General features: G+C 54.5%; 1 protein-coding gene and 1 long non-coding RNA gene across 2 annotated transcripts; one reads left to right on the top strand and one right to left on the bottom strand.

The window, feature by feature from the left end:
* Positions 1-8839: 8839 nt before the first annotated feature.
* Positions 8840-11419, bottom strand: LRRC3 (leucine rich repeat containing 3). The gene is made up of 2 exons (XM_031006397.3): positions 11260-11419; positions 8840-10421 (listed from the first exon to the last, which is right to left on the bottom strand). The coding sequence occupies exon 2, from the start codon at positions 10272-10274 to the stop codon at positions 9501-9503; it is 774 nt and encodes a 257-aa protein (XP_030862257.1). The 5' UTR covers positions 10275-10421; positions 11260-11419; the 3' UTR covers positions 8840-9500.
* A 382-nt stretch (positions 11420-11801) lies between these two features.
* Positions 11802-21677, top strand: LOC134757885 (uncharacterized). The gene is made up of 3 exons (XR_010132434.1): positions 11802-11907; positions 19201-19321; positions 19551-21677. It is a non-coding gene; the product is annotated as an uncharacterized lncRNA (long non-coding RNA).
* The last annotated feature ends 381 nt before the right edge of the window (positions 21678-22058 follow it).

Below are 22058 nucleotides of genomic sequence, written 5' to 3'. Positions count from 1 at the left end.
CACTCCATCTCCAGCCAGCATCATTGCCACGGCTACGGGTGCAGAGCCCAGTGCGCTGGGCTCCCAGCATAGGCAACCCCGCTCCTAGCCAGCGTGGCCCTGGGCACTGCTCACCCTGGCACTGGCCACTCTCCCTTCTGGGGCTCCATCAAGGACTTGCCGATCTGTTTTGACAACTGCCATGGCCCAGGTTGCCGAGAGAGGGTCTCCAGGCCTGGGTGTCAGAGACCCCGACTCCAGCCCAGCTGTGTCCCAAACAAGCCCCGTCCTGAGTGCGTCCTTTCTCCCCTCTGGACCTCAGTCTCAAGTTTCTCATCTGAAAATAGAAATATGACTGGCACACCAGACCCATGTGAGGACGAACTGAGGCCCCTTCTCTAGCAAGCTTGGCCATGTGGGGCCATGGCTGCTGTCCCCTCCCAGGTGGGCAGCCCTCCCTGAGCCCTGTCACGAGGCTGCGGGATTTTGCTGTCACTGAACTGAGTCTCATCAGTCAGTCTCATCGGTCCCCAGCTCAGGCGTGTAGGACAATGTGTGTGAGCGCATGTGCTGGTGTGTGTGTGCAGTGAGATCAAGTGTGTGTGTGTGTGTGTACAGGGATGGTGAGCGTGTGTGTGTGTACAGGAAGAGTGAGCGTGTGTGTGTGTGTACAGGGAGAGTGTGTGTGTGTGTACAGGGAGAGTGAGCATGTGTGTGTGTACAGGGAGAGTGAGCATGTGTGTGTGTACAGGGAGAGTGTGTGTGTGTGTGTGTACAGGGAGAGTGAGCATGTGTGTGTGTACAGGGAGAGTGTGTGTGTGTGTACAGGGAGAGTGAGCATGTGTGTTTGTGCATGTGCTCGAGTGTGTGTGTGTGTACAGGGAGAGTGAGAGTGTGTGCGTGTGCCTGCGTGGGTGCCCGAGTGTGTGTGAGGATCCAGGTGGCCAGCAGCATTGAGCCATCCCACACCACAGCCCCTGTCCCGTCTGGGAGGGACGCTCCTGTCCTGCAGGGAAGCAGGAGAGGCTGACAGAGGCAATGTGAGCTCCCTGTGGTCACTGGGCCATGGCATTAAAGACACACTCACCCCCAGAACTGAGCCCTGGGGACGGTGCCCAGGGTGCCCAGAGCATGAGGGCCATCGGCTCTGCCCACGTGGGCAGCTCTCACTGTGAGGAGGTGGCTGGTGTCCTGTGGCCAAAAACTTGGGGTTTGACCGATGCCATCTATTTTAGAATTCTGGAGGTCAGAGGTGGGACACGGGTCTCACGGGGTTACAATCAAGGTACTGCCAGGGCTGGTTCCCTCTGGAGGCTCCAGGAGAGAACCTGTTTCCTGCCTTTCCATGCATGGCTCGGGGTGCCCCCCTCCACCTCCAAGGCAGCCGCACAGCACCCCGACCCCCTGTGCTCACAGCTCCCGCCCCCACTTACTAGGACCCTGTGAGGACATCACCCATCTCTGGGTCCTGGATTTAATCCCATCTGCAAAGTCCCTTCCGCCACATAAAGTAACATCTTCACAGGCTCCCAGGATGAGGATACGGACATCTCTGGGGGCTGCGATTCTGCCCACCACGGGGATGGCCTTGAAGAGGGAGGTGAAATGAAGGCAGAACCCTCTGCCTCCGGGGTGCTTGGAGCCGAGGTGACGTGGAGATGCCACCGAGGGCCGGGCGAGGGTGGGAGGATGGCACCTTAGCCCTGGGCCACAGGAAGCATCCATGGGAGCCCACGGGCTGTTTGACCTTTCGAGGAGACAGACCAGGCAGGCCTGAGGGGCAGGGCTGGCTCACGGTGAGCACCTGTCAAGTCCAGGCTGTGGATGCCTCTCCTCCCGAAAGAAATCAGGGCTCCCCAGGGCCAGGGCAGGAGGGGACAAGACAAGGACCCCTTGTCCCACCCAAGAGCCACGAAGCTGCAAGGACAACGAGGGCTGGTCATAAAGACAGAGCAGACGCGGAGGCGCCACTGGTCACAGACGGGATGCTGTGGCTGCATTAGGGAAAGTAAGGCCACCAAATGTGTTTAGAGCCATGCAAAATGATGCTTACAACATGACTGTCACTGTTAGAGGAGGCAGCTCTTCACCCTGCACTCGGTGAATCAAGGAGCGTGGCCAGTGACCCTCCCGCCGTCCCGCAGGAACCAGGCGCAGGGAAGGAGGCACCGATGCGCTTCCTGGAAGATTCTAGCTAACAAGTGAAGAGGGCTCATGGCCCAGCGATCCTGCTCAATCACTCTGTGAATGAACAGCAGCTACAAACGTCCCCGGGAGGCAACCGAAGACACACAGCTGACGGGAGAGCGTGGCCAGCAAGCCCTGCGGGAAATCCAGCGAGCCCACGCATTCACAGAGGCGCGTGGGGGAGCCGCGGAATCCAGGCAGGGCGTCCCCGGGCCGGCAGCCAGGCTGCTTCAGCAGAACCACGGCGAGGGGAGCCGACAGCAGACAAACGGGGCCCGTAAGCTAATAGACCTAAGAGGCCTTGGCCAGCGGCCTCGGCGGAGCACTGGGGAGACTCTGATTCCAGCAAGCCCGGAAAATACGATGAGACCGTCAGGGAGATGTGAGCACCGAGCGAGGAAGACTCAGGAACTGCTGGAATGTCATTTTCAGGTGGATGGTGGTTTTGTGGTTATATATTTAAAACAAAAAAGAGGCCCTATGTGTGAACGGTTCCTGCTGATATTTACAGATAGGTTTTGTTTTGTTTTTGTTTTTGAGGTCTGGGATTTGCTTTTACTCATTTGGAGGGAGAACATAGGCGGGTGTGAGGATGGGAAGCCGGGTCGAGCAGGCTTGCATCACGGCAGGAGTAGGCGAATGGAGCCTGGTACAGCACTCTCCATTTATTCCTGTGTGTGTGAAACTCGCTATGATTGGATGTTACGATTTACACATTGATCGTGGGGACTAGGACACACTAGTGCATCCAATGGAATATCAATGAATAGCTGCCACACTCAACGGAGGTCTCATATACGACATTTCTTGAAAGAAGGTAAAACTACAGAAAACAATGTCCTGCTTGGATAAAACCGCTCCCTTCCCACAGAGAGACGCCACCAGGTGCTGAAAGGTGAGCAGCCTGGCTTCTGCAGCGAGGCCCTTCCCTAGGGGCGGGACCCGGGATCTGCACGGCTGTCCCATCCCTCTGCTTGGGAAAGGGCAGGGCCTGGTGGCGCTGCAGGGGGGCTCCGTGACAGGTGGGAGTTGCTGCAGGCAGAAGGTGAGGTCTCCCCTCCCCACCCCAGGAGCTGAGGGGCAGGGCAGGCTTGGAAAGCGGGTGGGCCGGCAGGGGCCAGCAAGTGGAGGCAGCCAAGCTGTCCCGAGGAGACAGGGGGGCAGACAGGGTGGCCGGGAGCACCAGGTGGTCAGGAGGACAGCGGGGACAGGCCAGCACCCGTGACTGTAGGACAGGCCAGGGCCTGGACAGGGCCAGGGCTGTCGGGGGCCACCAGGCACCAGTGGGAGGTGGATCTAGTGAGTCACAGCCCTGGAGAAGCAAATCACATCCTGACCTGACCTGGGGTGTAGAGGTCACACGGAGAACGCGTCCCCTGGCGCGAGCACCTCACCCTGCTATTGACCAAGAGCCTGCACGATGGTGGTCTCTGGAGACCCTCACCCCAGCCTGGGAGGCAGCCACACAACAAGGCCCCCCGCAGTGTGGGCTGGAAGACACTGACAGCCTGCAGGGGCAGGAGCAAGGGTACCCAGCATGTTGACATTTGCCAGTTTCCTTGATGTAGAGACTGCTGCCATGGTCACGTTCAGGCTACCATCATGTCACCTGGTGCAAAAATGCCTGAAACCTTAACAGTTGGCTGTCAGGAGCTACATTTAACCATCCGCGCTGTCATGAGCCTGCTGGGAGCCTGCACGAGCCGGCTCTGCACCCTCTGCCGGGCTCACGCAGGTTCAGCTCCTGCAGCCCTTCCGGGGCCACAGCTGTGGATTCACAGGTCCCTCAGCTCCATGGCACTGCAAGGTCTGGGGGAGGGGGAGGCTCGGGGTTTGGGCCGCAGAGTTGCCGACGACAGAATCCACACTTGCTGACTGAAGCACGAAGAGCTTTACTGAGGGCTCACAGAAGGGCCGAGAGACAACAGAAACAGACACCGGCACGGGCTGGGCCAGCAGCATGGCCCGCTCACACCTGCCTCTCCAGGTTACACAGTTCAGGATCCAAGTCCTGTGCAAATGCATCTGACTGGCGAACAGAAATCCCATCAAGAACAGCTGCAGGGAGACTGGGGTCACGGTTTTCAGCTCCTGGCCACTGCGGTCCAGGAAGGCCAGCCAGACGAGGCCTAAGCCAAGCCCCCACATCCCCCATGAGGGGACCTGCCAAGAGCGTCCAGGACTCCGCGCCGCCCTCCGTGCTATGTGCTGTGGGGCCAGCTGCCTCCCAGCCATGGACCACACCTGCTCAGAGTTCCTTAGAAGCCGGGCTCCTTGCCTTGCTGCCTTGGCTCTGGTGACCTCCGCATTTGGCAGACACCCGGGAGGAGCTGCCCAAGACGGCAGCCCCACTCCAGACCCTGTCTGATGGGCCGTGCACGTCTGCACATTCCACAGAATGTGACCAGCTGTGGAGCTCAATGCAAAATGGCCCTTTGCTGGCCGGGCCCTGCCTTCAGCCTGGACACTCGTCCCCATGTCCTGCCCAGATGATCACTGGGCAGAGCCGGAGCCTCCCGGCTGCTTTGGTTATGAAACACACGTCCAGGTTTAGCCCAACCTCATGTGCAGTTTACACTCTCATCTACCCTCCCTGTAGGCAAGGCTGGGGGCCCCAGGCTCTGTGGCGGGAGGTGGTCCCCGGTTCCCCTCCTGCCGGCAGCCCCTGCAGAGGAGGCCGGGGGTCTCTCAGGGCCAGATTCCACTTCCCCGGGGCCCTTCATGAGAGGAGCCTCCTCACTCACCCACAGCTGCCAGCACAACCCACTCCCCACTGCCTGCCACGCAACCCCCGGCAGGCCCACGCCCCGCACCCATAGCCTCCAGCCAGCTCCTGTGGGGCCTGCGCCGTGAGTGGGCCTGGGAGTCTCCCTGGCCTCAGTGGCCTTCCTGCCCCAGGGGGCCCCACCCCACCAGGGATGGCCCTGTGGATCAGGATGGCTCTGCTGGCGGCTACACCGGCTCTGGGCCCATCCCCCACTGCTGGACCCCACCCCGCACAAGGAAGCCTCTGGGCAGGCATCTGGGGCTCCAAAGCCCAACAGCAGCAGGGGGAGGGCCCGGCCTGGGCTCCTCTCCTAGGGTTAGGAGTTAGCTTTAGAGTTGGAGTTAGGGCTGGGTTGGGTTAGGTTAGGGGTTAGCATCAGGGTTAGGGTGAGAGTTGGGTTAGGGGTTAGCATCAGGGTTAGGGTGAGGGTTGGGTCAGGGGTTAGCATCAGGGTTAGGGTGAGGGTTGGGTTAGGGGTTAGCATGAGAGTTGGGTCAGGGGTTAGCATCAGGGTTAGGGTGAGAGTTGGGTCAGGGGTTAGCATCAGGGTTAGGGTGAGAGTTGGGTCAGGGGTTAGCATCAGGGTTAGGGTGAGGATTGGGTTAGGGGTTAGCATCAGGGTTAGGGTGAGAGTTGGGTTAGGGGTTAGCATCAGGGTTAGGGTGAGGGTTGGGTTAGGGGTTAGCTTCAGGGTTAAGGTGAGGGTTGGGTTAGGGATTAGCATTAGGGTTAGGGTGAGGGTTGGGTTAGGGGTTAGCATCAGGGTTAGGGTGAGGGTTGGGTTAGGGGTTAGCATCAGGGTTAGGGTGAGAGTTGGGTCAGGGGTTAGCATCAGGGTTAGGGTGAGGGTTGGGTCAGGGGTTAGCATCAGGGTTAGGGTGAGGGTTGGGTCAGGGGTTAGCATCAGGGTTAGGGTGAGGGTTGGGTCAGGGGTTAGCATCAGGGTTAGGGTGAGGATTGGGTTAGGGGTTAGCATCAGGGTTAGGGTGAGGGTTGGGTTAGGGGTTAGCTTCAGGGTTAAGGTGAGGGTTGGGTTAGGGGTTAGCATTAGGGTTAGGGTGAGGGTTGGGTTAGGGGTTAGCATCAGGGTTAGGATTGGGTTGGGTCAGGGGTTAGCATCAGGGTTAGGATTGGGTTGGTTCAGGGGTTAGCATTAGGGTTAGGGCGAGGATTGGGTTAGGGTGAGGGATGGTTTAGGGGTTAGCATTAGAGTTAGGGTTGGGTTGGGGTTCAGGCTCTGCCTCCCATGATGCCCAGGTAGGTTCCCGGGGTGAAAGTGGTGAATGGGCGGCATCGGGAAGCTAAGCCCTGCCCATCCAGTCTGGCTGGAAGATTCTGGCTCCCCGGTGGCCCAGGAGTCACAGAATACCCCCAATTTCCTATCCCCTCCCCCTGCCTTGTCTCGCAAGGCCGAGACCTCCACCATGTCCACACTGTGAACTGAGACATTTCCTTTGTCCCCGCCTCACCGCTGTCAACACTGGTGGCCTGGCTGGTGTGGGGCTGAGCCCACGGCCTCTGCAGATGTGGGAAACTCTTGCAATCAGTGCAGCATGGACGCAGAGGGGCTGATTTGGCCTGGGCATCCCAACGGGCAGCAGGTCCCAGGGTGCACATGCTCACATCTGGGCTGCAAAGAACTGAGTCACAGGGAGAGGCGGGGTGCTCTGGGGCAGGCAGCGATGTCATCTCAGGGGTGCTCCGCCACCCCTCCTTCCGCAAGTGTCCATCATGGGCTCCAGGCCCCGCCAGTAAAGAGGTCACAAGATGGGAGAGGAGGGGATGGCAAAGAAAGGAAGTGGAGGGGAGGGCAAGGGAGGGGTGGACATTAGAGGGCAGGAAGGGGAGGGCTGTACCCCGGGAGCGCTGAGGACTTGCAAGCACCCAGGGTGGGAGCTCCAGTGGGCATGAAGGAGCTTTGGGGTCCCACAGTGTTGGGGTCTCTATGGTCTTCCTTAGAGGGGAGGTGCTTTCACCTATGTTGGTGGGGCAGGGGGCACAGTAAGGCCAGGACGGTGGGCAGCTCATGGACCTGACTGAGCTCACAGTGCAAGGGACAGGACCTCCGGTGTCCTCCTGGTCCTCTCCCCATCTCCTCCTCCCAGCAGGAGGTGGACAGGGGCCCAGCAGACCTTCACCAAGGAGAAGGCCAGACCCTGGGCTGGGGCGGCCCAGCAAATTGGAGCAGGGAGGGACGGGCCTGCCCCTGCCCTGTGCACCTCCTGAAAGGCCACGTCTGGGTGATGTCCAGTGTCTGGGCTGATTCTAGGGTAAGGACAAATGAAGAGTCCCCTGGCAGCAGGGAAAGGGCACCCCAAAATGCGAGATGGGACTGGCCGGCACCCGCAGGACACAGGGCTGAGGAGAGGCCCTGCCTTCACCACCCAGGCCTCAGTTCACACTCTCCTTGGGACCTGGGGTCATGCGCGCTGGGCAAACCCGCCACAGGCACCCTGGCATGGAGAAGGGGTGGCAGGAGGACGCCAATCACCATGTGACCCTAGGCCTGCTGGCCAGGCCAGCAACAGTTCACCTGCCCTACCTGCATCTATCAGACAGCCAGGGATGGCACCAGTCATTCACCCACACATCCTTATCCTATGCTTTCAGCCACGTGTCCTCTGGAAGGAAATCCCCACGGGCCCAGGGCACTCTGCTGTGTCAGCGCCCACTTCCTCCAAACAGTGGAGCTGGACACCCCGCCACATGCTGGCCCTGCCTGGACCACGAGGACCACGTGGCCCCACACCAGCACGGGTGCACCCCGGGGGCTGGCACTTGGTTCTAGCTCTCACTGGAAGGGTGAGTGGCGCTGCCAGTTTCCGTGGAGGTCTCTGTCCTCCGAGCATGGCGACACTCAGGCAGCGTGGCGACACTCAGGCAGCGTGGCGTGAGGGAAGCAGGCAGAGCCTGGGGCTGCCTCCACTCACACACTGGGCCTGGCCCCTCACCCACCCCGCATCTGCACTGTGGGCAGAGCAAAGCCTACCAAGCGCCTCACAACACAGACAACCCCGTGACTCACACTGCACACACTGGGTACATCAGAACCAGTGCACACACCCTGGACAGGCTCTCACCTTCCAAGTCACCTGATACTTTCCCAAGAGAAACCGCCCTCAACTTCCGGTCATTTTTAAGCATCTGTTTGGCGAAGCATCTCTACATACCTACACTTCAGTCCACACACAATGTACACTGATCACTCATTTACACCCCCCCCAAAAATACTCAAAGTACTTTAAAATATAAACACTCATAAAAAGGACAATAAAAAATAAAATTAGGAATTACTATCATATAGGTGGAGGTAACATCTAACCTGAATGTGAAGTAAGGTTAGTAAATTGAGCACTAAATTATCTCTGAGATTCCTGGCAGCAAAGGTGAAAAGAGAGAGTTCCTGTTGCTGGAGAAAACGAAGCATCCCATTGATTGGCCTTGAAACATCAATCCCCAGTATTCCGGGCCTTGGAAAAAGAGCTGTTTTATATCTTAGTGAGTAGAAAAAGCAAGGCACAGGGCCGGGCGTGGTGGCTCACGCCTGTAATCCCAGCACTTTGGGAGGCTGAGGCAGGCGGATTACTTGAGGCCAGCAGTTCGAGACCAGCCTGGCCAACATGGTGAAACCCGGTCTCTACTAAAAATACAAAAATTAGCCAGGCGTGGTGGCTCATGCCTGTAATTCCAGCTACTAGGGAGGCTGAGGCAGCAGAAGTGATTGAGCCTGGGAGGCAAAGGTTGCAGTGAGCTGAGATCGCCCTGGGGCAGGGCCTCCCGCATCAGGCACAGCCAGAGGGGCAGGAAGCAGGCAGGGCCCCAGGTATGTGGCTGCTGTCTTCCCCTGGGCAAGCTACCCTGGACTTTTCCCAGGTCTCTCTCCGTATCGTTCACCCCATTACTGAACTGAAATTTTGGCACTAAGGTTACTCAAAACAAACATTTGAGAATAAAAAAGGGTAGGACAGTTTGTTTGAGCTACACATCCCACTTAGCTCTCTAGAAAAATCTGGTCTCTGTTACTTTGCTCTGGAAACAGGGCTCACGTTCCAATGCACTTCGAACATTGGAACAAGGCTCATGTTTACCTACAATGCACTTTGTAAGTAAACAAGGGCAAGTCAGCTCCTCAGCACAGGACTTATCAGCACCTTCAGCGGGTGAACCTGCACCCAAGCTCCCTCTGGTGAACCCTCTCGCTTACAGAGCACCCCCTTAGTCCTCTGAGTGCATGTCCACAGCCTGCGGGGCCCCGTGTGGGAGAGGCTGGCATGGTGGAAGGAGGCGGCATGTCACGATGGACAGCCTGGGTTGAAGTCCCGCTGGGATAATTTCCTGATGGTATCATCACGGGCAGTCATTCCGTTCCTCTAAGCTTCAGGTTCCTCATCCGTCACACGGATGTGTGGCAAAACCACCCAGCCTGGAGGTGCTGCTGTGCCTGAGTGCAACAGTGGGGAGCACACATGGCTGTGACACCTGCCTCAGGGAAGAGCAAAAGCAGCATCAGTCACCACCTACTACAAAAGTGACAGCAGCCACCGGCGGGGGTCTGCCGGAACAGGCACTAGGGCCCCGGGCCGATGGGGTCCTTGGAGGCGGGGGCGCTGGGCAGAGACTTCAGGTACTCCAGGTGCCTCCGGGCATCCTCCTGGTTGTGGCGCACATAGTACACGACATAGGCGATCACCATGGCGAACCAGCCGAACATGGTGACCAGCATGGCCACGTCTGTGGTCCTGTGGGGGACGCTGCAGAGGCTGGCACCTGCATCCAGAGCCTGAACCAGAGGCTTCCCCACAAACTCCTCCTGCACTGAGGTGTGGCAGGCGATCTCGTCCACGGAGTCGGGGTCCAGCTTCAGCTCCCACAGGGCCTCCTGCAGGGCACACTCGCAGTGCAGGGGGTTGTGGGACAGGCGTATCTTGGCGCTGAGTTTGCCCAGGGCGTCCTTGGGGATCCTCTGGATGCGGTTGTAAGACAGGTCCAGCAGCCGCAGGCCCCCGGCCAGGCCCGCGAAGGTGGCGGGGCCGATGGCCTCGATGGCATTGTGAGACAGATCCAGCTCCCTGAGCCGGTGCAGGTGCTGGAAGGCCCCGTCCGGGAGGTGGGAGATCTTGTTGGCATCGAGCTTCAGGAGCACGGTGTTGGCCGGGATGTCCTCGGGGACCTCCTGAAGGCCCCGCAAGCTGCAGAAGACAGCCACAGCCCCTGCGTGGTCAGGGCACCGGCAGGGCTGTGGGCAGGCAGCGCCCAGGTGCAGGCAGAAGAGGAGGAAGAGACAAGACTCCCGGGTGGAGACCAGCAGGAGCAAGGGGCGAGGTGGGCGCACGGTGCCCATCCTGACCTGACCTGGGGACGGGGACACGCGAGCCTCTGCTCAGGCCTGGGGATGGAGCTGGTTTCCGCAGGCAAGGCCTTATCCAACCAGACATGAAACCGCCATCCTGCCCCGCTGGGAGAAGCAGTGCACTCCACTCTGGCAGCTCTGAAAGGGAAGACGCAGGAGGGAGTGGAGAGGGAGGGAGGGTGGTCAGCACTGCCGGCTGCGGTCACCTGGGAAATGCATCCACTGGTGGGGAGGGTGTTGAGGGCCCACTGAAGGGTCTGGGGTGGGGAGCACGCCTCCTTAAACAGCTCTGCCTGTAACTTACTTCTGGAGACTCCCAATGCGCCCGGGAGGAGCGTCCCACAAGTGCAGGGAGCTGGCACTGCCAGGGGGCTCCGCGTGGCCCAGTGGGTGGTCACTGCAGCCACCCCTGGCCACCTACAGCACCGCTGGGGACCAAAGGCCGGGCGGCGGGGTGGCGGCGGCTTGGACCACCCAGCCCCTCCTCAGGGTGGACGCCAGGAGGACGGTGACGGCTGCAGCTTCTCCCGAACCTGGAGCGCGGGTCAAGCTGGGCACGTGGCCGGGCACCAGCGGGCGCTCGCGCGCCAGGGGCTACTCCAGCAGCCAACGCCTGGCTGACTCCGACAACCCCTAAAAACTGTCATAACCCAGCAAGCCCTTCCCTGCCAGCCCTAAAGGAGCCGCGGCTCTCACCGGGCACAGAACCGCGCCTTTTCTTTCAACTGCCTGAAGAAGGAAACCGAGAAAACAGAGAAGCCAAGCCCTGTGCGCGCGGCCCGCGCTGGGCGTGGACGGCGGGGCCGCGCGCGGAGCCGGCCGGGAGAGGCTCGGACCCCCAGGACCTCCAGCCTTTAGACCCTCCGGCCCTAGGACCCCCGGAACCTGGGACCCCCGAGACCCCAGCACTCGCGGCGGGGGGATGGTCATGGGGTGGGTGGGAATCCACGCTCCCAGGGCTGGGCGGGGGCTTTACCTGCGCGGCGGCGGCCGGAGGCTGCTCTGCGCGCCGCTCCCGGGCCTCTCGGAGCCCGCCAGACCCGGCTGCACGCCTGGCGCGGCGGCCACCCCGCTGCCCCCGCGCCCGCGCCCGCGACCACTAGCTGGGGAGGCCGCGACTCCGGCCTGCGCGGGCGAGGGGCGGGGTGGGGCGGGGCCTGGAGGGGGCGGGGCGAAAGGCGGAGACAGGCTGTGTCGCTTCCCCGCGGGGGCGGGGAAGGGGCGTGGCATGTAAGGAGACCGGAACGGGATTTGTGGTTAGGCGGGGGCGGGGTTTGAGGGCGGGTTCTGCGGCAGGGCGGGGCCTGGAAGAGATGGGGGAGGGGCATGGGAGGGGCCGGTGGTGCGGCTTTAGATGGAGCTGGTACCAAGACCCAGGTCGCAGGGGCTGTGGGCGGGTTGTGGGCGTGATTGTGGCATGCTGGGGGCGTGGTTGTGGGGGCTGAGGGCGTGGTTATGGCTGGGGGCGGGGTCTGCGCGCCGGGAGGGGCTGTGGGTCCAGCCCCCGCCCCTCACTCTGGGCAAATCCCCTCTTCCCTCTGGCATCAGGACTTCTGGGGCTTGAAGACCGTGGGTCTGCGGGAAGCCCCTGCTGAGCGTCCCTCGCCTACCCCGTGGCCAGTGGGTGAGTAGGGCTAGATCTCCGCCCATCTAGGTCCCCTCCTGCTCCAGCTCCAGCGTCTGACGTCCCAAGGAAGGAACGCAGGGTGGGGGCATTTGAGCCGGACCTGAGCCATCCTCATGGTTTTCAAAAAGTAGCTTTATTGTGGTGTAATTGATAGACGGTAAGCCACATATTTTAATTTGGTACGTTTTAACACTCGGATACTCCTGTGAAACCATCACCACAATCAGCCTAGTGAACACCCCGGGTTCGCTCTTGGTCATCTCTCCCTGCCCTCCCTCATCCCCAGGCAAGCACTGATCTGCCTTCTGTCACTACTGATTACTTTGCATTTCCTATGATTTGCACAAATGGAATCATATAATATGTACTTTTTGTGTAGCTTCTTTCACTCAGCACAATTATTTTTGAGATTTGCCTGCGTCATTTGGTTTGTCAATGCGTATTTCTTTTACAGCTGCATGGTACTCCAGTGTATGAATGTACCACAGTTTGTATCCATTCACCTGCTGGTGGGCATTTGGGTTGTTTCTGGTGTTGGCTCTTACAGATAAAGCTGATCCGAACATTGTGCACAAGTCTTTGGATGAATGCTTTTCTTTCTCTTGAATAGATGTCTAGGAGTGGAGTGGCTGGATGCCACGGTAGCCATATGTGAAACTTTTTAAGAAACTGCCAAAGCGATTGTATGGTTTTACATTCCACATCCTCCCCAGCACTTGGTATGGTTGGTCTTTTTAATTTCAAATACTCTAATAGGTGTGTGGTGATAGATGGAACTGTGGTTTTAATTTGCATTTTCCTGTTGGCCAATGATGTTGAGTGTCATTTCATCTGTTTATTCTCCATCTCCTGTAGTAAGCGTTGAGTTCAAATCTTTTACTCATTTTTAATTGGGTTGTTTATTTTCTTATTATTGAATTTGGGAGTTTGTTGCATATTCTGGATACAAGTCCTTTATCAGATATGTGATCTGTAAATGCTTTCTCTGAGCCTTTGGATTGTGTGTTCATTCTCTTAACAGTTTTTCAAAGAGCAGAATTTTTTAATTTTGAGGAAATCCAATTTATGTTTTTCTTTTATGGATCCTGCTTTTGGTGTCATATATAAGAAATCTTTGCCTCACCCAAAGTCACAAGGGTTTTAGAGTTTTAAAGGTTTGCATTTGGGTCTATTACCTATTTTAAGTTTATTTGGGTTTATAGTATGAGATATGATTCAGTGTTTATTTTTTGTGTATGTGGATAATCAGTTTTTTCCAGACTGTTGAAAAGACTATCCTTTCTCTTGTTTGCTGAGAGTCTTTTTAATCAGGAATGAAAGTTGGATTTTGTTTTTTCTGCATCTATTGAGAATCTTTTTGCGTGATGATCTATTAATATGATAGAGTATAATGATTGATTTTAAAGTGTTAAATCAATCTTGTGTTCTTGGGGATAAAGCCCACGTGGTCATGATGTATTATCATTTTTATATGTGGTTGAATTATTTAATGGGTATACAACTGCTGAGTTTATTTTATTCTTGACTGAATGTATGTAGTTTGTATCGCTCAAGAAATTGCCCATCGCATATAAGTTGTTGAATTTATTAGCATAAAGTTGTTCATAATATTCCTTTATCCTTTCAACATCTGTGAAGTATGAGGTGACGTCATCTTTCTCATTTCTGATACTGGCAATTTGTGGCTTTTTTTTTTAACTGAACAATCAGATAGCAGTTTATCAATTATATTGATCTTCTCAAAGAAATAGCTTTTTGGTTTCATTGATGCACTTTTTTTCATTGACTTCCACTCTTATCTTTATTCTTTCTTTTGCTTGTTTTTTTGTTTGTTTGTTTTTGTTTTTGTTTTTGTTTTTGTTTTGAGACAGAGTCTTGCCTTGTTGCCCAAGCTGGAGTTCAGTGGGGGCAATCTCGGCTCACTGCAAACTCCATCTTCCGGGTTCAAGCGATTCTCCTGCCTCAGCCTCCTGAGTAGCTGGGATTACAGGCATGTGCCACCATGCCCAGCTAATTTTTGTATATTTTTAGTAGAGATGGGGTTTCACCATGTTGACCAGGCTTGTCTCGAACTCCTGACCTCAGGTTATCCACCCACCTCTGCCTCCCAAAGTGCTGGGATTACAGGCATGAACCACTGCACCCAGCCTCTTTTGCTTACATTGGGTTTGACTTTCTCTTCTTTTTTAGGTCTCTTAAGGTGGAAGCTGGGGTCACTGATCTGTATAAGCATTCAGTACTATAAATTTCCCTCTAAGTCCAGCTTTAACTGCATCCCAGAAATTTTGATATGTTGTATTTTTGTTTTCATTGTTTAAAATAATTTATAATTTTCCCTTTGATTTCCTTTTTGACCCATGAGTTTAGAGCTATGCTATTTCCCTTCCACATATCTGTGCATTTTCCAGAGCTCCTTCTGCTGTTGATCATTACTTTAAAGCCATTGTTGTCAGAGGACATATTCTATGTTTCGGATCCTTTTAAATTTATTGAGACTCTTTCATGACCCCGATTATGGTTGGCGGTTGTTGCACGCGCACTTGAATTTGTGTTCTGTTGCTCCACGGGGTGTCCTATAAACGGCAATGACTGTGTTATTTGAGTAGCCCATATTATCATCCACTTTCTGTCTACTTGCTCTGCTCATTATTGAGAGACCAGCCTGGACAACAAAGTGAGACACCATCTCTACAAAAAATCAAAAACTCACCCATGCATGGCGGCGCATGCCTGCAATCCTAGCTACTTGGGAGGCTGAGGCAGGAGGATTTCTTGAGCCCAGGAAGTCAAGGCTGCAGTGAGCCATGATTGTGCCATTGCATTTGAGCCTGGGTGGCAGAGCAAGACCCTGTCTCAAACAAACAAATTCTTGATAGCAGTGTTGAAACCTCTGACTGTAATTGCAGATTTGTCTGTAATTTTTCCTTGCAGCTCTATCAGCTTTTGCTTCATGTGTTTTGAGACCCTGTGCTCACATCGTGCATGCTCCTGACTGGTTGACCCCTGTGTCATCAGGAAATGACCCTCTTTATCCCTAGACTCTGACTTGAAATCGACTCCTGCTTTCCTTTGATTAGTTTAGCATGGGATATCTTCTTTTTCCTTGTTACTTTTTACCTAGTGTGTCTTATACTTAACTTAGCTTCATTGCAGATTTCCATAGGATCAAAGTATCTGCTTTGACATATTTATTAACCTAAAAAAGTAATAACAGCTTTTCAGTGCAGAAACCACCTTATCTATGTGACAAAGCTCAGGCCATCAGTGGCAAGCTAGATTGGCATCACGTACCCTTGATACAACAACCTGAGAAGGACGTCACTTCTGCGATATTCCTGCCAAAAATGCATCTCCGCATTCCGATCGTGAGAACATCCTGGGCACACCCAAACTGAGAGACACCATACAAAGTGACTGGTCAGTGCACTCAAAGGCAAAAAGCTCATGGAAGGCAAGAGAAGACGGGAGAAGTGACAGCTAAAAGCAGCGTGGAATCCTGGAAGGGACAAAGAACACGAGCAGAGAAACTGTAGAAGCTGAGTGAGGGCAGCGGTCCAGCTCGCGCTGTTTTGCCGGGGTGATTCTGGCTTCGATGACCTTGTTTTGAGGTGACGAGCGCTCTGGCCGGGCCCGGTCTGTGCTGATTCTTCCCTGGCTGCTCCACACAGCCCTGTTCCTCTGTCCTCTCTTCCAGCCTCAGGTTTTCCTTAGGACTCTGTGTGTGCTCCCCGCCTGGCCCCTCCGCAGCGACTCTGCTGTCAGTGGCTGCCCCAGGGTGGAGAGTGACCTACCTCCGGCTTCTCCTGTCCCGGCTTCTCTTGTGCCAGCCGGTCAGGCACACTGTAAGATCCCCACAGCGGGGTGCCCCCACCCTCACCTGGACCCTACACCGTCACCATCACACCTTCTCATGTGTCATAAACCCCACAACACATTGTTATGATTTTTGCCTTAAATCAATTATCTTTTAAAGGGATTAAAATAATGTGAGCTGTGAAGTTGGTATGTTAAAGGTGGAAGAGATGCCAAAGCCAAACCCAAACGTTACAGTATATTTTCAGTGAATTCATGCAGTTGCCACTGAACACTGCAGTGTAGACAGGAATGAATCCGCAGACATTACCAAGAGTGAAGGAGGCCAGGCATGCAAAGGACACCTGGCCAGGTTCCGACTGGGGAGGTTCAAGAGCAGAGGAGACTCGTCGGGGGTGAGGAGGTCAGAAGCATGGGGACAACAATGCAGGGGCTCCAGGGCTCTGGAGGCTGGAGATGACTGGGTGCTGGTTGTTGACATAAGTAACCCATCAGCTGCTCACGTCTAAGAGGTGTGTGCATGACTAAGTGTGGGTGATGCCACCGTCAAGACAAGGCAGATGTGCGGCGTGCTCGCTGGTCACAGACTCTTCCCGGTGTTCACAGTGTATGCACTGATTGGCCGATTGTTGAGTCAGGGGCACTTGCCTGAAGCCACGTGGTGAGTGCCTTCTTTGGATCCCCTGGGTTCTACGTGTGTGGGCTGCCCCATTTGGTGAAGACATCAGCCGTCTCCAAGGGCGCTGCACACAGCCTGGGCCACTGCCTGCTCCAGACCACACAGCCTGTGCTCTCAAAAACACCAGAAGCCTCCTCCTGCCTCCCTGGTCTGAGCGCTGTGGCCTCCCTCATGGCTGTGATTGAGTTCAGGGCTGAGCATCTCACTCCCTTATCTGCCCAGGATCCAGCCTTGTGGTCTGGGGGTAAAATGCAGCTGCTCCAGCTGGTTAATCACTCTCCCAGCCGCAAGCGCATCTGGCCAGGAGAGATCTGAGTGCGTCTCGCTGGGGACTGGCGTGGAGGAGCTGCACTTGCAGCATCCACGGGGCTGGGATGCCATCAGGCAAATGAATAAAACATCTTGGGTGAAGGAGCTGGGGTTGCCCACCCCACACTCAGAGAGACAGAGTGGCCTCGGATGAGCCCTGCCCCACTGCCACGGCCAGCCACTGGGTGCAGGCTGACCACCCTGCTGCCCTCCGGGGCCCTCTGCTGCCCCACCTCCACACTCGTCCCTCCTGACCCAGCCCCTGCCCCTCACTCAGCATGGGGACCCTCAGACAGAGCCCCCGGCCATCTCACAGGCAGGGCAGGGGCAGCACCGTGGTGAGGGCCAGGGCTGCCAAGAGGAGTCCACGAGGGCTGGGCTGGAGCAGCCACACTCTCCAGGGCGTCCGCCCTCATGAATTGCCTTTCAGCCAATTGGTCCTCAGTGGCTTTGGCCAGACCGAGCCTTCCCCTAAGCTCCCTGAATTCCTGGATTTCTCTGTCAATCTTGAAAATCTGGACCGGTTATGTTCCCTCCTGGGCCAGCGAGCACGGTCTGTGCAGCCAGGCCATCCTTCCCCAAAGTCCCCCTAGCCACCTGAGCCACCTCCTCACCCCTGGCTCCCAGCCTGTCCCATTTCCCAGGGTCCTCCCTTGGATTCTGGAACCCCCCTTGTTGTGGGCTCTCCTGCACGCCACACCCACCCCGATCTCTGGCTTTCCCTTGCTCTGAGTCGTCTAAGCTTTGTCGTTTTTGTTGATATCTTCCAAGAACTGGTTTTTGAATATATTTATCACACCAGTTCTTTATTTTTTCCTATTTCATTAAAATCCGACATTGTCTTCATCTTCACCTCTGGATTTATTTTGTAGCTATTTTTTTAGCCTCTTGAGTCAGAAACTTGGACCATCTATTTCAGTCTTTTTATTTTCAAACAAGTGCATTTAAGGTTATGAATGTTCCTTTGAAAGCCCTCCAGCCACGCCAGAGAGAGGCACCCACTGGGTGGCATGCACACTCTCATTCTCTCAGAGAGACGCGCCTGCTGGGTGGCACACACCCTCTCGTTCTCTCTCATGTCTCATTTCTCCCCCACTGGACCTGCAGGGCGTCCCAGCTGGAGGCAGTGTGAGGGGGGTTCTGGGGGAAGCTGCTTCAGCCCCTCTGGCTCTCCGGGGAGAATCCCTGCTTTGTTAGGGAGGACAGCATGCCCAGCTCAAAGTCCTCACTTCCTTCCCCCAAATCCCTGTGGCTGAGTCGCAGGACAGTCTCCACTCTCCCAGTGGCCCTGCCCTCCCCATGATCACCCAGCCTGGGAAACAGAAGGAGGTGAGGCCTCCTGTCACAATCTGATGGTGAGGACAGAAGCCTCTCACAGAGGGCAAAGGGCAAGGAGGGCTGCATTCCCAGTGGGGCCCGCTGGCCGGCCGACAGTGCCATTGCTGAGCTGGCCAGGGCTGGGCGCTCAGGGTCCGAGGGTGCCTGGAGATCCACTCACGCCTGCTGTCCTCTCACGGCACGCCCCCCGCGTCCTAGCATGACTCTCCTGAGGTTGTGGCTGGAGGGTGTTTCCAGCAGGGTGGGGGTGCTTTGGAAACTTGCTGGGACCCCCTCTCTGCGAGACTGTTCATGTTCCGTCTGCACATGCAGATGTGTCTGAAGATGAAGCGTCTCCTCAGGACCTGTTTGCAGCAGAGCAGGTGCAGAATCACACACTCTATGGATCCATAGTGTTTGCTCACGTATCGTTCATGTGTGTTCATGCATATTACACGAGTTATATGCACAATATGTAATAATCCATAATCCATCAAGATACGTGTACATATAAATGCAGACAGGCACACAGACATCCATATCTGTAGGTATACACATGCATGTACACATGCCCACAGGGCAACCGCAATCTCCACTGCCTACATTCCAATTCTGCCCTGTTCTTCTTGTGCTTTTTTTTTTTTTTTTTTTTTGAGACAGAGTCTCGTTCTGTTTCCCAGGCTGGAGTGTGCAGTGGCATGAGCTCAACTCACTGCAACCTCCGCCTCCCAGGTTCAAGTGATTCTCCTGCCTCAGCCTCCTGAGTAGCTGGGATTACAAACACACACTACCATGCAGGGGTAATTTTTGTGTTCTTAGTAGAGATGGGCTTTTGCCATGTTGGCCAGGCTGGTCTTAAACTCCTGACCCCAAGTGATCCACCGGCCTCGGCCTCCCAAAGTGCTGGGATTACAGGTGTGAGCCATGACGCCTGGCTTCCTTGTGCTTCTTGATTGCTTTAATTTCTGAGAGAAATCTGCAAAGACTTCAGCAATGGCTGTGACTTTGCCAGTTTCTTCTTGAATTTCCATTTTGCCTTATAAATTTAAGAATTTTGCCTTATATATTATAATATTATAATATCCATGTTACATAATAGACCATGATCATAGTATCTTCCTAATGCATTTGTACTTTTATCCAATTACACTTTCCTCTTTGTTCCTTAAAAGGACAAACTTAGCCTTCCGTTCTGTTGGTCTGTGATGACCGTTTCCACGTCCTGCTTTCTGAGAGCACTTGCCTGGTGTAGACGTCCCCGTTTTCAGTGGTTATGCGTCCCTCTAGTTTCGGGTGAGTCTTTTGTGGATGGAAAATAGCAGGAACTAGTTGTGTTATGTTTTTATCCCAATATGAGACTCGCCACTTACATGTGTGGTTTTTACTGTTACGGTTTGACTGTTTCCTGCCATTTTGTTTCATATTAACCATTCTTTAGCGATATTTTTTCTTTCCTTGATTTTGTTGTTTCATTTTATTCCTCCAGTGGTTTAAAGTCATTCCTCTATTTCTATCCTTCTAGTGATGCCCTGAGGTTTACTTCCTGCATTTTTAAGCCCACGTTTCCCCAGCATTCATGTGTGGCCAGCGTCTGATTCTTCCTCCAGAGCAAGACAGGGAGGCCACTGCACTTCAGCTGCCTTCACAAGTCTCCTCTGCCACCCCCACTGAGGCCGTCTGGGAGTTTAATTCTAGGCTATTATTAAATTTCTATAAAATTGTTTCAACTTTACTGAGATATAATTCACAAATAGGAATTGTGTACAGTTAAGGTGTAGGACTTGATGTACACGCTGTGAATGATCGCTGCAGTCAAGCTATTTCGCATGTTCACACCTCACGGTGACTACCAAGTTGGTGCAAAGAGTAACTGCGGTTTTTGCAATTAGAAGCAATTATTTTTGCACCAACCTAAAATATTTTCTTTTTTTTCTCTTTTTTTTTTTTTTTTGTCGCCCAGCCTGGACTGCCGTGGTGAAATCTTGGCTCACTGAAGCCTCTGCTTCCCAGGTTCAATCAATCTTGCCACCTCAGCCTCCCCAGTAGCTGGGACTATGGGCACGTGCCACCATGTCCAGCTAGTTTTTGTTTTTTGGGGGGTTTTTTTTGTATTTTTAGTAGAGATGGGGTTTCGCCATGTTGCCCAGACTGGTCTTGAACTCCTGGCCTCAAGTGATCCACCCCCCGCCTCGGCCTCCCAAAGTGTTGGGATTACAGGCATGAGCCACCGCACCAGCTTCTTTCATTTTCTTTGTGTGTGTTAAGAACACTTAAGATCTATCCTCTCAGCCCATGTCCAGCATCCAGTACAGCATTGTTAACCGTGGCCACCGAGGACAGCCCTCCCCAGAAAGTGAATTTGCCAGCACCTTGATCGTGGACTTCCAGCCTCCAGAACAGCGAGAAGAATCGCTTCTAGGTTTCGACCAGCCAGCCTGTGGCATTTTGCTGCAACAGCCTGGGCAGCCTGCAGTGCTCTGTGCTTTGTTCTCTTTCATTTTGTTTTGTTTTCTGTAATTCACCTTTGAGAAACTCGTTCAGGAAGGATGCGTGGGTGACATTTTCTGCATCCTCACATTTTGTCACTGGGTGTGGCCGGGTCTGTGAGTCTAGACACAAAGCCAGTCACCTGGGGACGCTGCCACCTGAAGGCCTGCGTGGCCGGGTCTGTGACTCTAGACACAAAGCCAGTCACCTGGGGACTCTGGGACACCCTCTTCTCTCACCCCATTGCTGTGGGGAAGCCTGGGGATGGGTTTTGTTGTTTTTTGTTTTTTGTTTTTTTTTTTTTTGAGATGGAGTTTCCCTCTTGTCTCCCAGGCTAGAGTGCAATGGCGTGATCTCGGCTCACTGCAACTTCCGCCTCCTGGGTTCAAGCGATTCTCCTGCCTCAGCCTCCTGAGTAGCTGGGATTACAGGCATGCACCACCACGCCTGGCTAATTTTTGTATTTTTAGTAGAGACGGGGTTTCACCATGTTGGTCAGGCTGGTCCCGAACTCCTGACTTCAGGTGATCCACGCACCTCAGCCTCCCAAAGTGCTGAGATTACAAGCATGAGCCACCGCGCCCAGCCCATAGTGGTTTTTAAATCTTTCCTTTTGCCCTCATTGTTCTAAAATTTTATGAAGATGAAGACATATCTCGTGTCTTATTCACGGAGAGCCTATTCTGTAACAGCCGCTGCTCTGGGCGCCAGGAGAAACCGTGAGGAGCAGCAGAGCTTCCGTCGCGGGGCCCACAGGGCCCAGGTGTGCATTATTTCCCTCCCATCGATCCTGTTCTTCTGAAACTGTCAGTGTGCAGATGTTGGAATGTCTGGCTTCATCTTCCATTTCCTTTTTTTTTTTTTTTTCATACTTTCCCTCGATCTCGCTCTGCTGTGCACAAAAAAACTTGGGCATTTTCAAGTACAAAGCAAAGGAAGCAATAAAGCATCCCCAGATATTTGAGGAAAGCTGACATCACAAAGTGGAGAATTCCTTGACTGTGTGTTCCAGGCACAAGTTCATTCTTCAGCCTTTTCTTCCTGTTATTCACCCCATCACTTTTTAATTTTTTTTGGATGTCACATTTTTCATATTTATATTTTCAGTTCCGTTTTTAAGGCTGTATCTTCTCTATGGATAAATAAACCTGTGAAGACGTACTGCCCTTTTCTCGAGGGTGTTGTTTGCTCTGCTTCCTTGATACCTGCTGACATTGGGGGCCCCTTTTTGGTAGTGATTGGTTTTCCTCAAACATTTGATGGTTCTGGGTTGTCTAGTGATTCCATGAAAATTGGTTGGCTGCATATTTAACCAATTTTAGGTTAAAATTGGTTGGCACCCAAAATAACAGTGGCTTTAACACACAGTATTCCCTTCTCACATAAGAAAGGACTCTGGAGGGCGGGGCCCTAAAGAGCCTGTCACCTCCCACTCCACCACACCAGGCGGGTGCCTCATCCTCATGGCCCCAGAAGGCTGCTGGAGCTCTGGCCATCGTGTCTGCATTCAGCCAGCTTCCGCTCACCCTCCCGCCAGCCCCCA

This window comes from Gorilla gorilla, chromosome 22, assembly GCF_029281585.2.
Source record: "Gorilla gorilla gorilla isolate KB3781 chromosome 22, NHGRI_mGorGor1-v2.1_pri, whole genome shotgun sequence".
Classification (NCBI taxonomy): Eukaryota; Metazoa; Chordata; class Mammalia; order Primates; family Hominidae; genus Gorilla; species Gorilla gorilla.
This window is presented reverse-complemented; position numbering and strand designations above follow the sequence as displayed.